A 10,441-nucleotide genomic window follows, 5' to 3' on the forward strand; every position below is an offset into this window, starting at 1 on the left:
CCCCTCATTAGGCATACTTGCACTCCTACTTGCCGCTTGTGGTAATGAGCAGAATGGTGGTGGAGGACATTGAGAGAGAGAGGTCAGAGGGTGCCTGGGTTTAGTTTGGTTTGGTGTTTTGCTGAGTTTTGACCTGAGGTCGCTGGAAGCAGCTGCTGCAGCTGCTGTAGCCGCTGAAGCCGCTTATGCTTTTGGGCCCAGTTAACCAAACCAAAACCAAACCAAACCCCAGACCGAAACCCCCAGCCTCAAACCCAAATTGCTTAGCATATTCAGTTCCTTTATGTTGGAAGCCACGTTTCTGTCAAGCGCTTAACAATTAGGCCATGTTAATAGAGGTGACTGCCATAATTCTGACTTGCGGCTGAAAACCCATAATCGATTAATTGGATTAACGGTTTTTGTAATTAAAAATTAATTCAACAATAGTCTAGGTATAGTCTTAGGTAGCAACATACGGTATTGCTCCAAAAAGTATGCTACGTTTCCCTTCACGATTAATTCTTAAAGCCTTCCTTCCATCAATTGCAATCTGTTGGCACTTTGGACTAAACATAAATTTCCCCCAACTGTTTGACATGACACGGAGAAAACTCAAATTATATGCGAGTACATGGTTCGGGCGTGGGTTCGGGACACCCACAGACACACTCTTGAACATACACTATCTGAGAATAACCACGCCCTGGTGTGTAGAACAAGCCTTCAAATTCCCCCGGGGCTTTGCCAGAGTGCAATGTCTGTCAACACTAATTGTTGGCTCCTGCTCAGTTGCTCTGATGCTGCTGCTGCTGTTGCTGCTGTCTTTTGCTACAATAATGTCGTGTGTTCTCGTGGATGTATTCCTGTGTAGTTTCTTCCCCGTCTCCAGTATCCGAAAACCCCAAAGCACCCCCAACCCCATAAACGCAACGCAAGTCCCCGTCACTGCCCGACGATCTACTACACCCTCGATTTCCCTCGACTTTATGTGTTAATCCAGCTTACTAGCTAGTACACTACCAGCAAGGATAAGCAATTATGGATATATTTTAAATAATAATTAGAAAAAAGAAACAAATAGAAGATATTAGTTGAGAGATAAAATATCTTAAAAATTATATGCCCAAAGTATAGGTGATATTTTCTTACTGTGCATTCTTTAAGGCAATCTAAACGATGTCCTGGCATTGGCATTAGCTTTGCTCCTGGCATACTGGCAGACACATGTAGTGCTCATGCCCACCTCGCCCCCTCGCCGCCGTCCAAAAAACATCCATGCCTCGGCCACCGAATAGCTCAATTTTGGTGGCGAGAACAGGACAAATACCAGGGGTTGTACTACACAACACTAATGCTAATACTAATACTAATACTAATGCCGCCCGGAGCCATGTGTCCAATTAAATTGGGTCAAACCAGTTAACTCACTTGTCTTTGGATTACGTTTGCATCTGACTTAATCTCGGATGGGTGAGACACCTGGACAGTGTATATGTCCTCTGCATGTCCTGTGTGTGTGCCAAATTGTTTTTTGTCCTGGCCTGGCCTGGCCTGGCCCAAAGGACATACATACATCTCACATATGTATACATATAACATATAACAAATTGCTTTCAGGCCAACACCAAAATCAAATTATTGTCCTGGTCTCGCCCTTCGGTTAGTTGCCGTCGTCGTCTCACACAAAATATTGTCTTTTGGCGAGTTTATTAAAACTTTTCACTGCACGGCAGTGACTCCTCCTCCATAGGCCCTCCCTCCACAATGCTGTCGAATTGGTAGTCCGACTTCTTAGCCTGTTAGCTGTTGGCCGGAAAACTTTTGACCTGTTGCCCTCCCACAGAAACTGCACAAAATTGGCATTGAGGCACTGCATCTGGACTGGCAGCTCTTCCCCCCTTAGCCAAAAGTTCTTAGCCAAGTTCTCGGCAGCGCTTCATGGCTAAATTGTATAATTAATTGGGGAATGCCAGCCTGGGCAAGACAATGTGCAGCCAAGAGCCAAGGGCCAACACTGTTTTAATTTCAAGTGTCCAACAGTCAGTGGCGTGTGCGCAAATTTATCAACAGTTATGGAAGGCAATTTTCACGAAACTGAGCTTTAGTTTAAAACTTAAACTAAATGTTGATATAAAGCACGAATCACTGTCGTAATACCTAAATACCTACCTCACAGTGGAGTTTACTAAGATAAAGGTACATTTTCGTACTCTTTCTTGAAAGAAAAATGATTTGAAATAATTACCTCTAGCAGCTATGATAAAAATAATATTAATAATAATAATTATTTCAAATTTATCAACAGTTATGGAAGGCAATTTTCACGAAACTGAGCTTTAGTTTAAAACTTCAACTAAATGTTGATATAAAGCACGAATCACTGTCGTAATACCTAAATAGCTACCTCACAGTGGAGTTTACTAAGATAAAGGTTCATTTTCGTACACTTTCTTGAAAGAAAAATGATTTGAAATAATTACCTCTAGCAAATATCATAAAAATAAAAATAATAATAATAAGATAGCTAGATAAGATGATACTAAACATAATTTTAAATTAAGTCTTTATGTTGCTTTAAATTGTATGTTGTTATAAAGAACGATTCAATGTGGAAATACCTAAAGACCTACCTTTTTAAAGAACTAGAAAATGAGCTGTAGTTAAATTGTTTGTTTTTAAAAAGCATGGTTCTATATTCTAGCTAAGACTATATTATATTCTATACTATCTTCTTGCTATATTCTTTTACCCAAATACCTACTTCTCCGTGGAGGTTACGAAAATATAGGTACATTTTCGTACACCTACTGTTATGGAAAATGATTTTCCGTTCAAATAACTATTTCTAATTAGACCTTGTGAAAATTAAATGACAGTTATAAACAGGGATTAGGCTGTCTCCAAATATTTAAGGTTTAATTTACAATAATACTTTCAAATCACTTAAATATTCATGTTGTTCTTAAAATAACATTTATGTATCCTTTTAAAAACCACCTTCTTGCAACTACCCATGGAAAATTCCAAGTACATACTTTCACACAATAAATCATATTTAAACTTGCAACTATGCCTGCCATTACTTTCCGCCAGACCACAAAAATTGATGCAATTAAGTGTTACATATGCAAAATTGAACATTCTGCTAATCCTCTTGCCAGGGACTCGGCTAGAAATGTGCAAAAATTTTTGGTTTCAACAGGAATCGATGGGAAATCATGAGGATTATAAATTCGACATGTGTGTGGTAGAGCAGAGGAATTGTCAGAGGTCACAGATTCAGATTCAGATTCAGATACACTTACATGTACAGATGCAGATACATTTAATTTGCGACAACAGTAAGGGGCACAACATGGCATCTCTCTACTTTTTGGCCAACTTCGAAAGCAAAATAAACTTGTCTAATCCAATGAAAACAAGCAGCTCAGCTGCGATTGATAAGGGCCAACTTCAACTAACTAGGCAACTGATTTACGAGTCTATATCCTTGCATATCCTTACATACATTTGTGTTATGTCCCATCCACTTGCAGCCTAGCCTGCTTCCGACTCGGATTCGAATGGAGTTCGTTGTGACAACCGCTTAACTCATTTGACTGCAGTCCTTTGGCTTTAAATCTACGGATTTCGCTCCTAAATACTTTGAGAACTGGCATCAAAATGTCCCATTTAAATGATGATTGCTCGAGGATGTTGGCCGCAAAGAGAGGGGGTTTAGGTGATATCATTTTGCCAAGTGCAATTTACAGTAAAATTGTATGCATAATTTCCGTCATGACACTTGCGGTACGGCCTACATGCGTTTCAAGAGAAATATGTATTTGCAGTCCGATGCATAGATAAATTTTAGTTGTACATTCCTTAAGAGACTCAGAGAATAGGTCTTAACTTTATATTTAAAAGCAACATGACATTAAAAACTCTACAAAATAAAGACAAGATATTTTTTTAAAATTTTATAAGTTCCATCCAACCATTTCTTTATAGACTTTAAGAAAACGATGAATAATATAATATATTTAAACTATCATTTAATCTTATTAATTCTACTAATTCTCCTAGTGTATGTTTAAATTTGAAAATAGATCTGTAAGTAAGTGAAGTAGGAACTATGAGAGAATATCAAAACACCAGGATTCCCCAACGCCTGCAGCCGGCATACTAATTTAAACCCAAAATAAGCCCGAAGCATCCCCAAAGTTGGGGCAGCCCGGGCTGGGTGAGAAATCAGAATCGCAATACTCGTAATTACAAATTACCAGATTCAGATTCAGAGTCGGAGTCAGAGTGAGAGTGAGAGTCAGGAACCGAGTCAGAGCCAGATATCAGATCCAAAACAAGAGACTCCGCGGTGTAAGTACTCTATACCCACACCGCGCTGATAAAAGCCCTTAAATCCTTTTAATGCCCGCGTGCAGCCTTTGATTTTTGCAATATCAATTAGCGTAAAACGCGTAGGCCGTGGCTGATTTCGCTGCCAAAAAAGCCAGAGCCTGAAGGATAGGCCAGAGGAGGCCAGAGAGATGGCAAAGAATGGCTGGCAAGGATGGTATAAGGCCCATAAGGATTTACAGCTGCTGATTATTTCATTAGGCGAAAGTAAATTTAAACGCCAGCCGCACGTTAAATTTATGTTAATTTTCCGAAAGGGCTGCCAGCCAAAAAAAAGGGATGTCGAAATGGCATAGATAAGTGGCAGGAGCCGCAGTAGAAAGTGGCAAGTGGAATGAAAGTGCCACAAACAGTCAAAAGAAATGAAGATATTTAAAGGAGAAATGGTTGAAAATGAGTAATCAGACTTGTACATATTAATTATTTTTTGAAAGCCTAAAAATCGTATTATTTCTTTAAAATAAACCCTTTTAATTATAGTACACATATCTCCTTTTTGTTATCTTTTTTTCTCTGTATTATAATCGCTAAAAAAATCCCCAAAAAAAAATTAATAAACACATTTGTTTTAAATGACCCGTTGCCAGGGAAAGGGAGATAAATAATTTCCATTTCCATGAAATTAAAACCAAATCACCACTCGCTCACTTGACACACATACAGATTGCCATTGTTTTGGATTTCAAAGTACAACCGGGAATTTACACATAAATATATATATTAAATTTTATACTTATATGTATATCTCTATATTTATCTATATCCCCGGGGCATATCTAGTTCGCAGTAATTGTCATTAATTAATAACAAATTTGTATTGATAGTCTATGACCAAAACCGAAACCAAAACAATAACAAAAGCGGGAAGCAAATACTGGCTAAAGAGACGGAAACATAGTAATTATCATTGCTGAAAGAGATGGCTAGAGAGCGGGAGAAAGGGAGGGCATGTCAGGTGGCGGCCTGACACCACTTGGCACTCGAACCTCGGAAAAAATCGCACATGTGCCGCTCGGAGATCAATGGCAAACATCTGGCGTAGTATCTGAGTCCGTACGGATTTCCATCGGTATCTCAGCCGGAGAAGAGCGGCGTACAAAGGGGTGGGGGCCAGTGTGGAGGGGACTAATGAGGCCAGCGCGGTCTCCGGTCTAGCCACGATCGCCGGCTAATTATTCCCCAGGGGGACCACGGATTCGATCTCTTCGGATCTCGGAAAGCGAAAATGTTTAAACTATAGACTGGTTAGCTATCCATTATTTAGGCAGTATTTTATTATAATTTTTTATAAAATAAATAATAATAGAAAAGTATTATTTTGTCTAAGGAACTGAAGCAATTCAAGTCCAAAATTGCATCAATATCCTAACTCCTTCTAACTCCCCATCCCTTTTGATTTTTTAGCTCCTTTTTGACTTATTTTTTAGCCTTAAAACCCTGTTAAAAAATAATCTAACAAGTAGGCTGTGCTTTTGGCCCATCTGTCAAATGTCTGGACCTGGGACTGGGCCCCTCACACAACATTCAGTTCAACCTCGCCCTGCCTATAGGCAAGATCGTGTACTCACTTAGTGCGAAGTAAAAAGTTCCAAATTTCTAAAAAACCATAAAAAATTGTTATATATTTTCTAACAAGAACAAAAAAAAATTTTATAAAAAATCTTAAAAAAAAGGCCAACCTAAAATTGTTATAGAAAAGTTAAAAAAAAAAAAACTATTAAAACAAACCCCCAACAGGGTATAATTTCAGTCTTTACGAAAAAAACTGAAAACGTCTCGTTGTCGTCGATTCCGATTTCAATTTTGATTTGGAGAGTCAGTGTCCGCGAGTCCGGCTTTATAAATATTTGGACATACGGCCGGAGAACAAGCATTTGCGATCATGGACTTCTTTGCAACGGGCGGCTTCCAGCAGCTCTACTGCGACCTGGAGGATCAGCCCTTCTCGTACTCCCTTCTGAGCACCACGGAGGACATCCAGCTGCACGCTCCCTATCTTGAGGAGGAAGAGCTAGAGTCGGAGGACCCCTCCCCTGGCTACGACTTCTACGGCATCATCACCCTCGACGGCAACAACAATGCCAGTAAGGAGCAGGAGGACATCTTTCTGGACTTTGAGGATCTTGGTCCAGACCTGTGCGACTGGGAGCAGAGATTGCTGGACAACTTCGTTGAGATTCCCGAGCTGGTGGACTTCCTGCCGGAACGGACGCCACTGTGTACGGACAATTGCACAGATTTCCTGGAGGAGAGTAACAGTAACCTGAGGCTATCGAGCCCGCGGGATCCCCCGCCGCCGCCACCACCGCCACCGCTTCCGGAGATCCACGTCCGGCAGCATCCCCACCGCAAAGGGTCGGAGGGCGGTGGCTACCTGTGCACCTTCGGCAACTGCGAGAAACTATACGCGAAGCCCGCCCACCTGAAAGCCCACCTGCGGAGGCATCTCGGCGAGAAACCGTACGCCTGCGTGTGGCCTGAGTGCAGTTGGCGATTCTCCCGCTCGGACGAACTGGCCCGCCACCGGAGATCCCATTCCGGGGTGAAGCCCTACAAGTGCGACTACTGCGCCAAGAGCTTCGCCCGCTCGGATCACCTCACCAAGCACCGGAAGGTCCACGAGCGGCGACTCCTGGCGGCCACCCGAGCGGGTCGCCTCTTCTCCGAGGATGTCTACTCCGTGCGGCCGGGCCGCAAGCGGAAAAATCAACTCTAATCGAAGGAGGAAGGATGTCCTAGCCGACGAGACGTAAAAATCAGAAAATTTCAAACAAAAAATTGAAAAAAAGGCCTAGATTTTATTATGAAGCGGTTACTAGGAAACACAACAAATAACACATACAGTCACAGTCACAAGTATTTTACAAGAGTCAGTCACAGTCACAGAACATATACATACACTGTAGGGAAAGCTTAGATTTTTGGAATTTCTGCATCTTCCGGCAGGTAGCGGGTTCATACAATTGTACACCAACCATTGTGCCCTAACACATACATGTTATATTTTTTGTTTTGTTGCGTTAATTACACTTGGCCAAAAAAAATTAAGGTGTTTTTAATAAGGGGATATTTTAAGGGGAATATATGGAATTAAAATAAAAATTCTTAATAAAATATTAATGGATTTTTGTGGGTATTAGGTTGTTAAAAAAGGTTAATAATAATCTTACTTGAACTATGGCAATATGGGCCAAAAATTAGGGTCTCATAGTTAGCGTCGAAGGAGGGCTGCCAAGCTCCATTGGTGTGTCTCACTGCCATTTGGTACAATCTCGGTTAAAATTATAGGAAGGAACTTAACATGCAACAATATCTTCATGGTCACTAAAAATTAATAAATTGGAAATAAATGTAGCCAAAGGCATGCAATCGAAAAACCTTTAGAGTTTAGAGTTTAGATGACGTGTCGGATTGGTTAAAAAATATCGGAAGAAATCGAAAAAGTGCCCTTATCGATAAGTTTAACAATACACAAATCATAGTAGCCTTTACTGATTTTTTTCGCTATAAAATAGATTGTTAAAACCCTGTAGATTTCATAAGAAAAGTAGGCCTTTGAACGAAACGTCATCTTACAAGTTCAATCTCACAAGAAAGAACAATCATTCCGGCTGATTCGCACACCAAACTCACACTGGAATTCTAGGTAATATTTTAATAAAATTTTATTTAAAAATTTATTTAATTTACTATTTTATTTCCATTATTATTATTTTACTTAAAAAACAATTTAATTCAATTTAAATAGAACTAAAATTGCAAAAACTCTTTCAGATAATGGAATTGACACAAAAGTGCGAGCAGAAGGACAGGAAGGAGGTGCGCGCCCCGAAGGAACTCAATGTGGAGCAACTGAGTCGCGTGCCGATTCGCTGTCCTCTGTCGGGATGCTTGGCCACCATCTCGTCCTTGGACATCCTCTGCCACATGCTCATCCAGCACTTGCGCCCCTCGCCCGGCAAGGAGGAACTGCACCTGGCCTACGAGAACGAGCGCTGCATCCTGCTGTTCGACCTCAGCCGGTTGCCGCCGCGGAAGACCATCTGCCTGGGTGTCCTGTTGTACTGCGGTAAGCGAGATCATCCGGACGGATTGCCGGGAAAACGTGGCCTTTGCCATTTGAATCGCTTCCTGCCGGAGGCGGAGAACGAACTGCTCTTGGCCGAGTACTTGCCGGTGGTGATCCTGGTGCGTCGTTGCTACTTCTTCGAGTGGCTGGACAAGAAGAAGAAGGACCCCGCCCCTGTCTTCGAGGATATGTCGGACTGGACCCGAAAGAACGTGACCTACGAGGCCGACAAGGACGAGTTGGACATGTTCCTGTTCTGGACCCAGAGCGTCTCCTGCACTCGCCCCCTGCACGTAACTATGACGGCCTACGATCGCACCATGTCCGAGTGCCGCAGCGGATTCCGGCAGGTCGTCAATTCCGGAATGATTCGCCCGGAATCGGACGGCAAGGAACTGCCCAAGTCCAAGCACGCCCTCTGGGTCACCTGCAGCGAAATGGAGCAGATGGGCAAGGGCAAGGGCGGCGACAAGAAGAGCGTCAACCTGGAGCTGATCCTTCACGAGGGCGTCAAGACAGCCGTCAAGTCATAAGGAGGAACTTCCTCCTACTTGCCAAATATTCGATGAGAGTCCATTTAAGAAACACAAAGAAACTGGATCGAATCTATTTTGGCAGCAACATAATCCTCAAATAATTAATTTGAACTAATTTAGAAATGTAAGACTTTACACGATATTTTATAGGATAGTATTTTAAAGGATAATGGGTAATGGATAATGGATATATTTTTAAGGAAAGAAACTGGATCAAAAAACTATACTTTTTGGCAGATACATTTCTATAAAAATAACATTTAAATCTATAGAAAATAGTCTATAGATTAGATTCTAGAGATTAAATAGATAATTTATTGTTTAAATAATATATCATATAATAAACAATAAAGAATAAATATATAAAGAATATTGACATAATAGTGTATAAAATATATAATTAAAACCCTAATAATAAAAGTGAATAAATATGTATGAAATGGAGTGAATGAGTAGATGGGCTAAAGCCTTAAAGGACCTGCCGCGCCTTTCCAACTCCGGCGCATCCTTTATGCGCTGTCATATCGCATGCTTTACGGCTTTCAGGGCGAGTGCTTTTGTACATTTGAAGTGAATTTACAGCACAACTTGCTTGTATAATGGCATTTACTTTATGCAAACATTGCACATTGCCATCCCCATTTCCCTGTAGCTTCAGTCTCTCGTCCTTTTCGTCCTCCGCAATGTGCTCCTTGCTCCTTGCTCCTTGGCAACGGCAAGTGAAGTGCCGAGCCTTAAGAAGTCCTGCTGCAAAATCCAACAACAATTATTGCCCCACTCATTAAGGAGAGCCTCCTGCCTGCCCCCCAACTCCAACCCATCCTCAGGCATCCTGCCAATCTAACTAAGCTCCCTGCCCCTCCTGTTCTGCCCCTCCTATTTTTTTTTCGCTCGTCCTGCCCCTCCATCCTGCGGGAAATGCTGCTTATTCGAAAGTAATTAGCATAAAAATAAATACCACTCATTAAGTCATGTTGTTTTTATCTATTTACTATTTGATATTGCTGTCTTGTTGGTGGGGGCAATGGGTGGGGGGGTCTGGTTATTTAATTCCAGAGAGGTGGCAAAAAACAGAGTGAAGGGGGGCGCGGCACAGTGTAGCACAAGTGGCAGAATTCCTTGGGGGGATGGGGGCCGAATGCAATTGAGGCGATGAGAGGGCAACTCGGGCTATTTGCATAGATGCAGTCACTGTGGAACCCGTTCAATTAGCCCCAAAGGGGAAGCTGAAAATGCGGAAAATCGAGCGCCAGGGGCAGGTCGTGGCGGTTAAGTTACATCAACGGCATATTGATTTTATTCATAATTGATTAAGATTTAATTTAAATAATAGCACAAAGACTAGGAAATTTAATATGAGTTTGTGAGACACCTGTTGCATTTTTTATTGAAGGCTTAATCAAATATTTTAATTAAAACAATAAAAACCCTAAATTACTTAGATATTTGTGTTCAATTT

At 41.4% G+C, this 10,441-nt stretch overlaps 2 protein-coding genes across 2 annotated transcripts; both read left to right on the forward strand.

Annotated features, from left to right (window-relative positions):
* The first annotated feature begins 5,893 nt into the window (after window positions 1–5,893).
* On the forward strand, window positions 5,894–7,420 carry LOC6503053 (Krueppel-like factor 9). Its single transcript, XM_001963301.4, has one exon. The coding sequence runs from the start codon at window positions 6,260–6,262 to the stop codon at window positions 7,091–7,093; it is 834 nt and encodes a 277-aa protein (XP_001963337.1). The 5' UTR covers window positions 5,894–6,259; the 3' UTR covers window positions 7,094–7,420.
* Window positions 7,421–7,882: 462 nt separating this feature from the next.
* On the forward strand, window positions 7,883–9,129 carry LOC6503054. The gene is made up of 2 exons (XM_001963302.3): window positions 7,883–8,023; window positions 8,152–9,129. Exon 2 carries the CDS (start codon window positions 8,155–8,157, stop codon window positions 8,977–8,979), a length of 825 nt encoding a protein of 274 aa, XP_001963338.1. The 5' UTR covers window positions 7,883–8,023; window positions 8,152–8,154; the 3' UTR covers window positions 8,980–9,129.
* The last annotated feature ends 1,312 nt before the right edge of the window (window positions 9,130–10,441 follow it).

This window comes from Drosophila ananassae, chromosome XL, assembly GCF_017639315.1.
Source record: "Drosophila ananassae strain 14024-0371.13 chromosome XL, ASM1763931v2, whole genome shotgun sequence".
Classification (NCBI taxonomy): Eukaryota; Metazoa; Arthropoda; class Insecta; order Diptera; family Drosophilidae; genus Drosophila; species Drosophila ananassae.